Below are 16,407 nucleotides of genomic sequence, written 5' to 3'. Positions count from 1 at the left end.
TACTAGTGAATAGCCCTTGTTCTGATTATTCTTACTGAAATCATCTGTTCCAGTGGTATGGGTTAACAGCTGAGTTAAATTCTATTCCAGTTCTCTTATTCAAGAATGTCACGAAGTGCCTTATGAAAAATGAATGAATGAAAAAGGATGAGTTCATGAGTCTCTTTAAAGCCCCCTCCTACCTAAGAAAATGGTTGGCATCTTGGTGCTGTGAGACAGTCAGCTCCTCCTCAAACCATAATATAGTCAAATACAGAATTTTCCCCCAAATAAGACTGCACAGGTGGTCGAGAACAATTGCTCAGTTAGCAAAACCCCCTAAACTTGTTTTCATGAACAAGTGTCACATATATATAAATCCACCATCATAAACCGAGTACTCTAGTCTTCTTTTCAAGCACACACGCAGACTGCCTAAGAATAAGGCACCATAGATTTTGCCACTGACACGTTCTCGCTCCTCTTCCCTATATCACTGTACTATCTAAAAATGGCAAGATTTAGCTTGCATTAGGAGTGACAAGAAATGATCCTTATAGTAATAGAGCCACGTAGAAACAACATTCTATGGATTTTGTCAATCTGTGCTATTTCAAGTACTAAGCATGGCAAAAAAGCAGGAAGGATCGGTCAGGAGAGATCACTGATTATGCTTCTTAAAACTGTCTTCCGACCCAGCCTAAAGAGGAGCTATAGTATACATACCAAACTACAACACATGGTGGCATTCTCTAAGGCAACAGAGGGTGGCTTGTACTTTACCATTGACTGGTAGGTATTAGCCACGTTTCGAGCGATACTTAACATTTTTGCACTTCATGATCCAATCCTTTTGTTCTAAAACTACTTGTTTCCTGAGGACGGGCACAAAACAAGCCATCACCATTTCTGAATGCTGTTGAGTATCGAGTTGAATACCACAAAACTAAAAAAAACAGAGAAGTCACTGCAGTATCATTTAACTCCTTTTATTTCTAGGGTTCTAATACAAAGTACCGGATAAAACGCAGTCACCACGGTACTAGTTTTAGCCATCTCGGTTGACTGCCGGCCACCTACCCCGAAGAAGAACAACTTGTCGGTCTATACGAAGAGGCCCTGACCCAGGACGGGCAGCGGGCAGGCAGACCCGCACCGGGACACCCACGGGGCTGCGAAGCAGCTCTCCCACAGCCACCGGCTGTGCCGTTATCTCTCGCTTTGGTGACTGGGAAGCAACCGGGCGGTGGGAAGCGGGACCCTTGGGCTACAGCCGGCAAAGCCAAGCGGGACGGCTCAAGGAAGGGACTGGCCAGCCGCCGGACGCTTCAAAAGCTTTCCGTGCGGCGTGCTCTTCGACTTTTATGAAAAAGACGGGGCGAGACGAGGACACACGTGGCGACGGACAGGCCTCACGCCACGCCACGCCGGGCTGCCTCACACCTGAGGGGCTTTCCACCATGGCGCCCACCCCCCTGAGCCCTCTGAGGGGAGCGCGGGCGGCGGCCGGCGCCTCAGCGAGGCGGGAATTTTCCCGCCACAGGTCGTCCCCGTCCCGTCCCGTCCCCCCCCCCCCCGGCCACAAAGACGCACCTTGGCGCCGCAACCGCCGCTTCTTGAGCCCGAAGATGCGGACCTTGGAGAAAATGTCCACCAGGTTGCCGTTGCAGAGCCCGCGGTTCTTGCTGGGGCTGTTCCGCCTCCTGCTGGCCGAGGGCCGGTCCCAGTGCTGCTCCCTCGCCTGCCGCTTCTGACGGATCAAGCCGCTGGCGATGGCCGCTGCCATGGCTGCTCGCCGGTTCGCCCACGCCGGCCGGCGCCGCGACGGGCAGGCGGGAGGGCGGCGGCGGCGGCGGTGGTGGGGCGCTCAGCCCCGGCGGGGACCCATCCCCGGGGGAGAGGGAGCCTCCTCCGGCCCGAAGGGGAGGCTGCAGCGGGGCAACCCCTCCTCGCCCCGCGGCCCGAGGGAGCAGCCGCCGCCGCCGCCGCCGCCGCCGCCGCCGGGGGTCACCTCAGAGGTGCCCCGCCGCCCCTCCCGCCCTGGGGGCACACCTGAGGGGAGAGAGGAGCGAGCGGGACTCGGGGCAGAACCGCGCCCGAGCGAGTTCGGGCTCGAGCTCGGGGTCGGGTCCGGTCGGCACAGCGTGGCCTCCCGGGGTTGCCCCTCAACCGCTCACCGCCGCCCGCTCGCCCGCCGCTGCCATCGCCGGGGCCGGGGCGGCTACCGCCGAGTCTTCCAGGCTCCCGCCTGATGATTGCCAAGTGCTTCAGAAATCAGCATCTGGAGAGAGCGATCTTCTTCTCCGGGGAGAGCTGTAATCACGGCTCTTCGGTCCCACCCCGCTCCAGCCTCCCCTACACACACACACACGCACACACAGAGGCACGCACCGCTGGAGCTTTTTTTTTTTTCTTCTTCTTTTTGTCCTCCCCAAGGCGAGGGGCGGTGAGGGCGCGGGGGGGGGGGGGGGGGGGGGGCTGGAGGAGGGACGGGGGAAAGGCGAGAGAAGAAAGCCAAGGGGGCGAGGGGCGGAGGGAAGGGGTGTTGCTGATGCGGTTTTCTGCGAGGTGAAGAGGGGGGGGGGGGGGCACGGACGACCCAGCGGGTTCCCGGGCGGATCCGCCGCCAGCTGTCTCTGCCGATCCCCCGGCTTGAGCTTTCCCGGTACCAGTCCCGGTCCCCGGACCGGGGGAGAGCCGGGGGGGGGCAGAGGGTGTGTGTGGGGGGGGTCTCGTCCGACGGGAGAGGGGTTTCTGCTGCATGCGAAGGTTTTGGAGCCGTGAGGAAGAACCGCACCGGCGAGGCTAAGGGGACCGTTCCACCCAAACCGACGGGCGCTCTTCGGGAGAAAAGGTTACAGCGCCGGCAGACTGCTGAGTCGGGACGCGAAACGATTTGTGGGGTTTCGGAAATACCGAGGGAATGCCGTAGGGCACCCACAAGCAGCCGCAGCGGGTAGATTTACTGATCACCAGCGCCGTGTAAAATCATTTCTTAACTTCTCCTGTGGTCTGTGTCTCGGAGCACTTGAGCAAGCACCGGCCGAGCTCGCTAGACACAGGAATGCCTAAAGAGTCTCTGCCCCGAGGAGTTCACAATACACCACAGATAATAAACACCATGTAAAATACGACATCTCATTTCTTTCGTTTCACCTTTTCCTGTTGGATCTCCTCCCTTTTCAGATAAGGACTGAATGTTTTTTTTGGATTTACCTTCTGCCAGCCTAATAGTTAAACTTCCTGAAGTTGTAACTAACCAGAGGAAAGTAGAAAGTAGCTACACAGTAGCCAGTAGCAACACAGAAAAAAAAAATTAACGCAGAGTTATCCTACAAGGAAGAGCAGATTCTCTCTCTCAGAGAAATACCATGTAATAAATACCTAATTTCTATACTGTTTTCAGAATGCTCTAATTTCTTATTAGATGGTTCTTTAAAAAAACAGGCTTTGAAGTGTGAATATCCATCCAGAGTAATTCACTGCTTTGCAATACAGAACCTCGTAGGTAAGAGTAGGTTCTTGTTTCAGCAGAGGCTTCAGCATCCCCGATATTGACCATTATTTCCCTAAAGAATTTAATCTACAAAGGGCTATTTTTACACAGAGGGCCATAGTGTATGGTGGGAACTCCCTTATAGAGGGATTTTGTATTAATACTAGACCAACTAGGAGCAGAACACGCACAATCAGATCTGGATAATACATTTTAATTCTATTTAAAAGTGCCTCTAAAGAGATTCTGCTAAAACGCACTGGATTTTCTATCTGGCAATTTTTACAGAGCAGCAATTTCCTTACAACGGTTACAATTACCTTAACTAATGCAATTAGACAGAGAGGGTTCGGGGTTTGTGGTTTGGGGGTTTTTTGTGTTGGTTTGTTTTTTTTAAAATTTAAATGTGACTGTAGTAGTTTTGCATATTGCTTCCCTTTTCCTTACTTCCCAGCAGCGGCCAAGACACGGTGTCGCCTTCCTTAAGTCTCCTCAAGACAGAAGCGCTCCTCCAAATGCTGCCCGAGTGGACCCGGGTCCCGGGTCCCGGGTCCCGGGTCCCGGTGCCGGTCCCGGGTCCCGGTGCTGGTGGGTGCCTGCCTTCAGCACCATGGACAGCCGCGGGGGAGCCCGTGGGCCGGCGGCCCCTGGGACATCATTCCCCGCCAGCGGCGGCGGAGGTGACAGGACACGGCCCAAAGTCTCCTGCTCGACCTGGCTCCACACAAAGGAGGGAACGAGAGAGAGTAGAGTGAAATAAAGGGCAGCCCTCCACGGTCTTGATTTTTTTCCCAGGAATTTAGGAGTGGCTTGCATCCAGCCCCAACTTCTGCGTAAGAAACTCTCTCCAAAAAGATGTGGGTTCCACGTTTCCTTTTGCCAGAAGGACCTTTTCATATTACCCAATGATGCTATTCGCTCTCTACTATCTACTACTATTGTTCCTTTTCCGTAGTTTCCTTCAAATACAGGGCCTTTGCCAAAACACACTGACATTTCTCAATGATAGGATGCTTGGGGTGATGGCAAAGAAAGGTAAGAATGAAGGTGAAAATGGGCAGTATGCCTACAGACCAGACGAAATGTGTTTCTTACTCCAGAGATCAAAAACAATAGCTTTCTACTTGCATCTCAGAAATGCAGAGCAGTTGTTTACAGCTTGAGGTTTCGCAAAGAAAACTCAAGAGAGCCATCTGCTGTCTTAACCTGTGATAAAATGTGTGCAATCCTAGTCAAAGTGAAGGTTTTGCTAACAGATGGGTTGTAGAAGTATGAACATATCGGCTACCTTAAAGACTAGTAACTGCATAAGATTATGCATTTACAACAAATGGAAATATCGTAGTTATAACATTTGCTACATTAAATTAGGTTTTTATTTCTGGTTAACAAAACTCTGGCTATGAAAACAAACGATTAAAAGCAAAAGAGGGGGACAAGGGATTTTCAATACTTTCTATTTTCCCATCTGTTCATTTCTAACTGCTAATTTATCATGGGTTTCAGGAGTTTTCTAAAACAAAGACATTTTAGAATCTTTAAAATTACTTGTTTGAATGAATTTTAGAGGAAAATATTCAACAGTGTGCATAAAATAGTTCCTTTTTTATATAATAGGGTATGAAACATTATTACTCCTTAAATTTATTTTTTTTCTCTATTACTGGGGACAAACCATATTCCGTTTCACCTAATTTAAAATGTAAATTACAATGTGTTATTTTCAGGCATCAAAACTCAATATTAAAATATACACCATTAATATGTGTGTATATACATGTACTAGTGATACCTAAAATGCTTTTATAAGGGCTTCCATTAGCAAAAATTACATTCTATGCTCTATATTTTATCCTAACCTAGATACATAGGCTACAAAATTTACAGAATCAAAAATGTCATCCATACAGTTTAAGGGCTGTGTTCTTATGTTGTAGTTGTTCTTTGGTTTTTTTCACTTGTGTGTTTTGCATTAAGTCGGATAGAGTTACCAGCTACTGAGTCATTTTTGGTCAATGCAGACATGAAAACTCTACAGAGTTCTTCCTTTCATAAACCATTTCAATATAAACAAAAATTTCTTTCTACAGGTATGTTCCCACATACACATTTTCTCCTCCCAGATATCCTGAAACCATTCTTCATATCAAAACCAAGACAAACCAAATCAAACCCTAAAGAAAATACCCCCAAAGTCCAAAGCACATATTTTTTAGAAGTGTAAAACGCCAGATTATTACGTTGCTACTAAACACGTTTCAGTTTCATGAAGTCAAGTAAAGCTTTTATTGCACTTGCTTGCCAACAGTAGGCACACACAGCTTGCTTGTCCAGCTAAATAGTTTAGAATACGATGCTGTAAAATTAACCTATCTCAAATTCTAGAAATCATTAGTAAAGTATTGTGAATCTAGATGTTCTTCCAGACTCTACAGAGTTGAAGATCATTTTGTGTCCCTGAAAAGGCTTTTTTCTTTTTTTTCTTTTTTTTTTTTTTTTTTTTTGAAGATGGTGTGTGCTATAGTTTAGCAAACAAGATTAATACCTTACTCCGTAAACTTCCATTGAAACTGGAAAGGCTACTCCAGGGGTGCAAGTCCCAATTTAGGCATAACAATTGCAAAGTATGCATAAGAGTACATCTGGGCCATTGGGAAAATTTAACGTCATTCCAAGAAGACACATCTCAGCAGTGGAAAAATAATTGTTTCTAAATTCTGATGGATAAATTTAATCAACATTCTGGTACTTTTCATAAGGCAGCAAACTGATTACGAGAGTGCTGTTTCCAGCTAAAGTTGTGATCCTAAACATTTGTTGGTACTGATAAAAAATTTACTGAAAGTTGCTGCTAATTTTGGCAGACTGTAATTCAAGTATCTAAATTCAATTTATGTACTAAGACCCCTCCAGTCCCACAAAATGATATCATAAGAAAATGTGATACAGTTCTACAAGTAGGTTTATTCATATAACTACAAACTCATATCTGCCCAAGGCACACAGTGTGTACATAAGGGGGGGGACGCACGACACAACAATATTGGTAAGCAATAGTAACTTCCAATGCTTGATTTAATTTTCTTGGGGGAAAAAAGCTAGAGCAAGAGATATACCTTAATGACTTAAACAAGATGAAAGAAATATGATCTACGGCTTACTCTGTAGGTTGGTAAGCATTTAATTTCTAAAAAATTAACAAGCTAGAAAAACATTTGTCAACATAAAAGGTCATATTTGTCATGACCATACCAGTATGAACATACTAAATCACAGATAAGAAATCCCTTTTCAGATAGTTTATGTGCATTCCATGTTTCTAAGACTAGTATGGTTGTGCAATGAGCTTTAAACAGCTCAGTTTTTTAAAAAGGTCAGTTTTACATGTTCTTGTATGTTAATCTGGATATAATTCTCTTTATAAGTTATTGTCAACTTCTCAGAAGACAATGCACTGTGAAGCACTGCAATTTAAAATCCTTAACACCCCGAACACTCAATGCTGGTTGATTAGACTTTGAAGAGCATTAACAACAAAGTTTATTAAACATGCTAATACACTTCACAGAATTTGGATATCTATGCTTTTACACTGGTCTATATCAAAAGCACTCAGCTTTCAGTCTCAACATGCACTCAAGGAGCCAAAGTCATACCTATTAAAATTTACTGAATACATAGGAGGTTCTATGTAGTCAATTGTTTAAATAGGTCATGGGAATCCCTTTAAATAAGACAAAAGTAAGCCTCCAGTATGTTGTTTAAAGAACTGCACATATTTTAGCCAGCTTCTTCGCAGGCTTTGGTCTTACTCAACTTTACGTATCCAAGTCATAAGAAGAACCGTTAAAACATAATTAGTGCATATGCAAGAATACATTAATCCACCATGCGTGGAAGTCCTACATTAGAGAGAGTCCTACATAATGCAGAGAACTATCAAAATGTTGCCATTAATATACATAACATCTAATGCCTATACCAGCTCAGAGCCAACGGCTTAGCTAGTGCAGTATTTGTTCTGCATCGACGGTGATGTTTCTTTCACACATTGCCTGGGATATGTCTGCAACTCAAAGGACTGAGTACCTCTGCGCTAGGAAGGCTTCAAGTTCATTTAGGGAACTGAATAAAATTGCCTTGTAGATGGCCAATAGGACAGCACTGAATACATATTGGCTTATTCTTTAGAAATTACGTACTTCTGAAATTGCTTGGGTTTGCTTTTGCTTTTTTGACTTTGCTTTCCTCCTTCCTTCCCTTCCCAATACTAAATTGCGTTGATTATACTGCAGTAATGAGTCTCATGAATAGTGCTGTGTCAAGCAAAATACCTGCTTTAATTACTTAGAGTTTCATTTTCTATTCCATTGGCTAACTCTTCATTCTTCTACATGGAAAAGAAAAGTGAATGGAGATTCTTATGCTATTTTTAACAATCGATGAGATGCGTGATTACAGCTCCTAACTTTTAGCACGCCTCCTGTGACATCTTTCATGACTCTTCCTAGTTTCCACTCTGTCTGTCCTCTACTTCTGATACCACTTCTTTTGAGACCAGATGAATGAAATAAATCAGCTGGACTGACAGGAGAATCTGAACAGCACACAGATCATATGAGGCTCTCTGGGATAGCTCACCCAGGCCCAAAACTTAACTCCAGCAAGTCTCTTTTAAACAACAGTTAACAACGACAAAGAAAGAATCAAGATCACTTTCAGGGACAAATCCATAAAAGTAATTAAAAATGAAATGCATTGTGGTTTCTGCAGCGACATATATATGATTTTAACTTTAAAAATTAAATAGTCCCCTTAAAGAGAGATTCTTAATTACTAACAACAGAAACACATTGCCATTTATTTTGCTCCCACTCCAGCTAACAGCAGATCTGCCATCAGAGTGCTTCAGACAAGGCTCTGGTGGCACAAGCCAGAATGACTTTCATTAAAGAAAAACAAACCCACCCACCCCACCCCCCCATCTCTAATCCACACAGATGCACAGAGCAGTTTAAGGTTTAGAGACCTAAAAACAGCGTGGAGAGCTTCTTCATTAATTTTTCATATGCACAGATTAAAACAACATCTGTTGCATTTGCTTATCTAGCCACAGCAGGACTTTCCTGTTTTGCCCAACTTCTGAAACATGCGACAGACTTTGCTATTATTCGCCCAAGTAACTGAAAGTCCCTCTATCATGAGTCTGCTTTTGTTTTACAGAAACAAAAGGAATACCGTTCCTGAGAAATTTGGTCTCTACAGTGAATTTCCTCTGGAGTCAGTACAGCTGGCAGAGCATGTCAGTATGTAAGCTGTTACACCTGCCTGACAATACTCCTCTGTGAGGGTTTCCTACTCCCAAAACAGAAAAAAAGTTAAGGAGATTGCAATGAACTCAGTCACAGCATCTGGAATCATCACAAATATTATCCTAAATACACATTGATTCTGCTGTACAAGTTCTAGGAAAAAAACATGTCCTGTAGAGATGTAGCCATCAATATGAAAATTTCTAACTGTAAGGAAAAAACCCCAAATCAGCTCTGTGGATAACAGTGATTTGGGGAATGTTTACCAGCCTACTCATAGGGGATTGTTCCTTTCATAGACTTAGACATTACATCACAATAGTTAGTGCTTCATTAGATGTTCACTTTCCAACTGATATCGTCATAGAGGAATCAACTCCTTTAGCCTTTTTGTTAATGAAATAGATAATATCAGTGCATACAGAAAACACACAACATATACAAGCATAAAATGCATGAATATGTAAAATTTTACAAAAAATGTTTACACATATGCACACAAGAGCATTTTTGTACTTATGAGAACTTGGGGTGATTGGTAAGATCTTTTGATTCAGATGCTTTGTCTGAATACCATTTAAAAGCAAATAACTTGTCTGCACATGGTATGACATGTAAATCCCAACTTAGACCTATATCTTCTGACCAACAGAACCTATGTCTTCTGTCTTAAATTATTAGGAAACCCAAAATGCCATCCAAGCAATAAATATATAAATAAATCTTTATAGCCCAAGCCTACTGACAGTGTTTTTCTGAAGTCCTCCAAAATATTAATTTTAAATCTTTACATAAGGGTTTCTTGCTTTCTTCAGAACAGATATGAAAACATATGACAATGTGAGAAAAAACGTGTTATATTTCTGGACTTTAAGAACAAGGGAGGTGTTGGATTTTGGTCATCTCACAGAGATGCAGGAGAAAAAGCACATTATATCCATTACAATAAATTGCTGAACAGAAAAGACAGGATGAGCAGAGACATACATAAATTACTAGCTTGAGAAACAGAAGGATGATTCCCCTCAAAATACATCCAATAATCCTGTAAGTATAGAACGTGATTTTCACCAGTGACAGGAAGGACTGGAACACGGCTGCCTGCGCGCTTGCATGGATACACACACACAGAGTACCGCTTTGTGGTGGAAGAAAGCATGAAGGACACTCCCTGGCAAATAATTTAGAAAAAAAGTGTCTTCGTTTCTGCTATCTAACCTAAAATAGGCAGCGTAATTAGTTTGGCAAAAGAACTTTTTAATACTCATCTGTCTTTCTTGACAATTCTTCTACCATTTCTTTTCAAATAACTTTGGTTTTGCAATCCATTTGAAACTATTTTGAAGGCATTTGCAAGGAAGAAAAAGCCCCGAAACCTAAAAACCTGTTCTTTTCTTGTTCTAGAAAGGAGGTAATACGGTGTTTCTCTGGGTACTGCTAACCAGGAGAAGGTAAGTCTCTGAAGGGAGAAAAAGTAGATATAGAACAATGCTGGCTAATGTGGCATTTGTCCATAGGGTAAGCCTCGATCTCCTCCGAGATCTTTTCATACAGGAACATCCTTTCCTTTGGGGTTCGGACACAACAAAAGTTCTCTGAAAAAAGCCACATGCTGTGTTTCCCTCTTTCCAAACAAAGAGAATTCACTGCATTGTCTACTGTTTCTATTGAATGTAGTAAATTAATGACAGATATAAATCCCTGAAAACAAGTATGCATTAGCTTCATTTTAGTTAACCTAGATGTTCAGAAGTATCAGGCATGATAATGGAGATTTTTTTAGCATAGGAGGCGACATTTGCTTTTTTCTCCTCAATGTTTCTTTCACTCTGTATTATTTTGCCTGAAAGATTTTCTTTGCATTATCATAGTATCGTTAAGCAACAGATGCAAACAAATATTATGTACTACAAAAAAAAACCACCAGGAGAATATTGATTAAAAAAAACTTTTTAGACGCCTGCCTTTTCTCCTCCTCTCTTTGATAATCAGTCTACTTCAGCTCTAGTTTCATCATTACCAGTGGTAATTGCTATATCAAACTGCACACTTCCATTTTAATTCTTCCCAAACAGAAACATTAATTTCTTCTATACTTCATTTATATGTTTAAAAAAAAAAATCTAGCAAAACCAGCAATAAGTGCTTTTACATAAAAAAAAAGGAATTTAAAAACAACTGTTTGCCTGTGTTGTTACTTACATAAATTATAACATCAAGACAAAGTTCATAGACTTTTACTGTCTTTTTCTTTATGCTGAGGATGTGACAGCTAGAATATAATCAATACTACAATTATTTTTAAGTCCTGAAAAAAAACCCACCTGCAATACCTCCTCATATTACCTTGCTGATATTCCTGCCTATTAGTTCAAATACCATAGCATTTATTATTAGCAGCAATAGCATGAATACTCTTAACACAGTGACCTGATTTTACAACACAGTCCTACAAACCTAAATTACGAAATATCTCACAGTCAGAATTTAACTCACCGGAGCCTTTCAACAGCGTATCACTCTAATGTGCAGTGCAATTATCTGATTTGCCAGCAGTGGACACTGTTACTCTAGTTATCCACAGATATATTGACTGGGGAATAACTTGCAACACACACTGGTAAATTTTTCTTTTATTACTTGCACTGCTGTAAGAACTTGGAGTTATTTGTACCAGACAAAAGCTGAGCAAAAATTGTATTGTAGGAATATCTTTCCACATCTGCGTGATAGCAGACAGACTGTCCCTTTCTTTAAAAACCTGTTATTTCAAAGTAACTATAAGGAAAACAAACACCTACTTATTCACGTGGGATTACTTTTTTTTATCATAAACACTTCAAGTCATAGAATGTGTTCTGATACAAAAAATGAAAATTTCTTCATTCTTCTTTTTCACAGAATGACAGTTAAAACAATGAAACTATACATCTTTCGCATTGCTTCTATAAAATCGTTACAAGTAAGGAAATCAGGAAGCTAAAAAATTCTAAACAGTATACTTACTTCAGTAGCCTGTACCATTTGTTGAATACTGTAACTGTTCAAAATCTGCAAAAGACATGTTTTACCCACTGATACCTCTACAGGCACTTCAAAGTTAAGCCAAAGTGTAGATTTTTGGCTAAGAAAAAATAGATAGCTATAAGACCAACACGGAGAGTTGCAGAAGGATTAGATAGGAATCAGCCTAGCTAGTTGGAAGACAGTTTCCATTCATCTTAGAGACAGAAAGAAAATCTCTGCATTTAAGAAAAGCAATGCACAGGTTTAATCACAGGTAATAAATATTATCTTCTCAGACACAGTTACAAGAGTTCCAGCAATCACCTTCTAGTCTCCATATTAAAATGTCTCATTAAGCTTCCCCTCAAATTCCCATCAGTCTAACGCTATTATATAAATGCATTTTGCATGTAAGAATGGGTAGTATCTTAACAGCATAACGCTCATTGTCTGGCTAACGCAGTTGAAAATTTAGAAATAGGGCCTAATAGTCCTTCAGCAGTACGTGTACACCAGACACCCAGAAAGTCTACAAGAACTATGCTTTTTGTCACATGAAAGGTCAGTTGCAGATCCAGCCTATTTTATTTTTTTTTCTTTTTACTGTTCACCTCAATGAGTAAATTGGTATGACTTACCATGCAGTCTGGCCATGCAGAGCTGGCAAAGTTACACATGAAGCACGGAGAGGGGGATGTCTTCATCAGTGGTGGATCACAAAAGCCAATGTATATGTATGTATAGCCTCAGATCAGCCTAAGACTGCCGTGAAATTGCCTCCCAGAAAGCTGGGAAGTTCAGAAAGGTTGGTGGGAGGTCTAGCTTCTAGCTGGGGGTGTTTCAACATTTGAGAACCTTGAGCATCCACTGGGTCAATGACTCTTTGTTCACAGCCTCTTATTACCTAGATAAAAGTGGCTTAGAAGCCATCAGTCAGTGCATGAATCCAACCAGAACAGTTGGACTGGACCGAGCAGTTGCTGAAACTGCCCTCCAGTCACGTCAGCTCTTAAGCCCGCTCGGCCTTGAACACGGGTAGGCAGAACACTGTCCCTCCCCAAAGCCCACTTTGCCCAATCCATCCACCTTGAAACTGAACTTGGTACTGGTGTACAAGGTCGCTCGTCAGACTTAAGACTTGGGGACTCATTGGTTACCAGAAGTCTCCAAATATCCCTTGCACTGCCCTTCAGCGCTCAGATAAGCCCCGTGTTTAAAAAAAATAAACCAAAAATTTCTCACCAAGTCTCAAAGCTTTTTGACTTATTTCCAGCCTTACTTTAAGCACTATGGAAACTTGCTTCAGCTACAGATGTAGGGAGGAAGAGCTAAATTAATACCAGGAAACAGCTTGAGGAGTGGAAGCTCTCTTTGATGCAATCCAAACTGTGCTCTGTAAATAATAAGTGAGCGGTTCTGGCTATGCTAGACTGATAAGGAAGAACAGAAGTCACTAGAAATGGAACATACTGGCAGCCAAATTGCTGTGAACCATAGCTCCTTGACTTGTATTCTCTCTCCAGAGACAAAGCAAACCTTTCTGGGCCTTAAAGACTCAAATATAAACAATCTATACCCATACATCATCACCTATTGAGGGAAAAAAACAAAACACAACAACATTTGCTTACCATTGCAGTTTTACACATGTGGAATAGGGTACTACACCATGCTCTAAGTATCACTCATATAAATAAGTTTTCTTTAAAGATTTTCTTTACAATTGTGTTACACAAAATAATAGAGCTTTGATGCCACTCACATTTTTAAAATTGACTGCGAAAGCCTTGGATACAGGTAGGGCAACTTCCCACAGAAATCAATTTTTATTATTTTAAATCTCCCAATGTAAAAAAACCAACCACCCAAGCGAACAGCTGTCCCTCAGTATGTTATGCAAGTATGATCAATCTTGCATATCATTTCCTTTGAAAAATATCAGCACCTTGCAGACCAGTTTCCTCATTATTTCAAGATTTGGCTCATACCTAGAGAAATTTGCCTGCTTAACATTGCTGAAGGCTCAAGGAATACAAAGAGCACAAAGATCTGAAATAATGACGTTTTGTGATATCCATTATCTGTTAGTATCATCTGCAAATGACTTTACAGTTTTATGCATGGTTTTGCAAACATATAAAAAAATATAAGCTTAGAAGTGTCAAGTGATGAAAAGTCTATTTATATTTATTAAAAATATTAATTTTCTTCATTAAAAGCATGTAAATGACCAATAAATTTAGTGAAACCTGGCCTTTGTTCACTGTAGAATAGTTCAGGTTGAAAGGGACCTCTGGAAGTCCCTTTGCAAAAGATTTTGTAAATCAAAAATCTGTGCATGCAGACCTGGATCTGAACAACATACAGATATATCTAAATCTGACGTTTTTGTTTCCCAAGACTGAAGAACACTTCTATTTTACAACAGGATCTTTTAATTGAAAATGTATGCACAAATGATTAAAAATATTTTATTTTATAAGCTCTCAGAGCACGATTTATTTCTGAAATTATTTATGATTAGATGACAGCACATTTAAATATGTGGAGCTGTTGGCAGTTTAAATCTTGATTGTCCCTTGTATGCTTCACATGACGTGGGATTTTCTGAAGCACAGACAATCTTTACAACTTGCAGTAGACTTTCAAAAAATCATTTTCTGATGGCCTTGATTTATGAAACACAAAATTCAACATTTTACTTTATATGAAATGAATCTATTGATGGTCTACGTAGGTTTAAATATGAATATCAGTAGTTACCTGAGAAAGCTTAAGCGACTTCTTCAAAGATTATCATGGGACATAATTTCTTGCACTTTTACTTAAAAAGATTTCTTTAATAATTATGCTTTTAAAAGGCATAGATTTATACATGCAACACATAGCTACATACAATTTTTCCACTGCTAAAAATGAAATGCAAAACTGGACTCTAGAAAACTAAACTTCACAGCCTGTCGGGAGTGGATAGAAAGAAAAAGATAACTACAAGATGGATGGGCGTAAGATAAAAAATATATCTCTAAAAGTCTGCAGAAGTTTTTTACTACAAGGATAAAGAAATTACAAGTTTGTTATATGTATACTCAAACTGAAAACACAAACATTAGAGAGACTGGACAATAACATAACTGATGGTATTCTTCAAAGAAACCAGTGACCAATGTAGCAATCCAAGCAAATTTCAAATCTAGTAACTACTGAAGGAGCTTTGCTTTCTTCAAGTATTCAGGAAAACAATGAGGCTATTAAAAAAAAACCCTCTTTGAACTGGAAGAGCAAATCTCTATTGCAGACTGAAAAATAAACTGCCCTTTTTTGTCTACAGAAATAAAAGTATATGGAGGAAAATGCCAGCAAAAACATATTTATTTATTTTTAGAAGGAAAAATATTTTCTAGGTAAGGGATTCATACTCCTACCAACCAGCAAATCTGATCTTACTGAAATAGAAATCTATATCATAATATATCATATATAGCAGAGTTAGAGCAAATATTTTTGTAATTTCAGTTATCACTAACAACTTTAAGACTACAACAGAAGGAATGGTATCATTTCTAGTGAAAGATATGGAGATTGTTGAAGGAGAAGCCTTGTTCTGTGCCTCTTTTTGATCTGCTCCAAACAAAAACTGGAACCTTCTGTTTTCAAATAAAAACTAGGAAAGATCAGTGGATTTGATGGGCAAATCCCATTCATGACAAAGTCAACTTGACATGAATTATGACAGAGTTTGAGTTAACAGGGACCTTCACAGTGGTATTCAACACCCTGAATGTGGAGGCATTTGGCCAACAGGTATGCTGAGTTACTGCATGCAAGACCCCGCTTTTCTTCCACTGACTCTAAATGTCGCCTTTAGGTTTAGATTCAGAAGCCTAATTCTGCTTTTTTGAAATGCACCTCTAATGCTTAAAACAGTCTAAAGTATTTAAGTTCCTACAGGGCTTTATACCAACAAAAAAAAAGTTTGAGATAAGCTTTTTAAAAAGGAAACTTTCAAAAGTATTTTTAAAAGTTATTAATTTTCAGTAGTTAATAAATCATTGTTTGAACTAGGCTTTCTGTATGGCAGCATCAGCTGAAATATCCTACATTTTCTTTTTTTTTCATGTTTATAATGCTCACGCTCATCAGAAATCTTTAGGCCATTTAAATTTTCTCACAAAAGCCAACAAGGGTGCTAATTAAAAGATTATGCAAAAGAGTTTTAGCGTGAGGCATTGAAACATAAGTCATCAAGGATTACTGCCTTTTACACATTCAGTTATATCTGCTGAAACTTTAATAATTTTGTATTGTAGCTCTGATCATTTTTCTGGGTTATTCAGTTATGCCTGAACACATCTCAGGACAGATTTCCTCTTTCGTCTCACTAGACTTAATCAATATTCTGACATATCACCAAAAACTCCTCTGCATGTACTTTGTTACATACAAAGGTTCCCATTGTGGCCTTATCCTTGAAATGAAAAAATAGGAGTTTTATTATCTAGCTAACAGAAATTCATAGTCGTGTTGGCATCTATTCTCCTTATGTTAAGAGCTGGCTATCTCTTCCACTATTTCTCTGCAGTTAGGTGGCAAGATATTGTGTTAATGGGACGG

At 40.7% G+C, this 16,407-nt stretch overlaps 1 protein-coding gene across 2 annotated transcripts in view; it reads right to left on the bottom strand.

Annotated features, from left to right (window-relative positions):
* Nucleotides 1-16,407, bottom strand: part of FGF14 (fibroblast growth factor 14) — a 411,791-nt gene that overhangs the window by 139,711 nt on the left and 255,673 nt on the right. The window contains exon 1 of one of the 2 annotated variants that reach the window (XM_049815679.1): nucleotides 1,573-2,308. The exons of the other annotated variant lie outside the window; for it this stretch is intronic. Within the exon in view, the coding sequence (XP_049671636.1) occupies nucleotides 1,573-1,765 (193 nt within the window). The 5' untranslated portion in view covers nucleotides 1,766-2,308. Of the gene's footprint in view, nucleotides 1-1,572; nucleotides 2,309-16,407 lie in introns of those variants that run through there. 2 annotated transcript variants of the gene reach the window in all.

The sequence above is a fragment of the Accipiter gentilis genome, chromosome 13 (genome assembly GCF_929443795.1).
Source record: "Accipiter gentilis chromosome 13, bAccGen1.1, whole genome shotgun sequence".
NCBI lineage: Eukaryota > Metazoa > Chordata > Aves > Accipitriformes > Accipitridae > Astur > Astur gentilis.
This window is presented reverse-complemented; position numbering and strand designations above follow the sequence as displayed.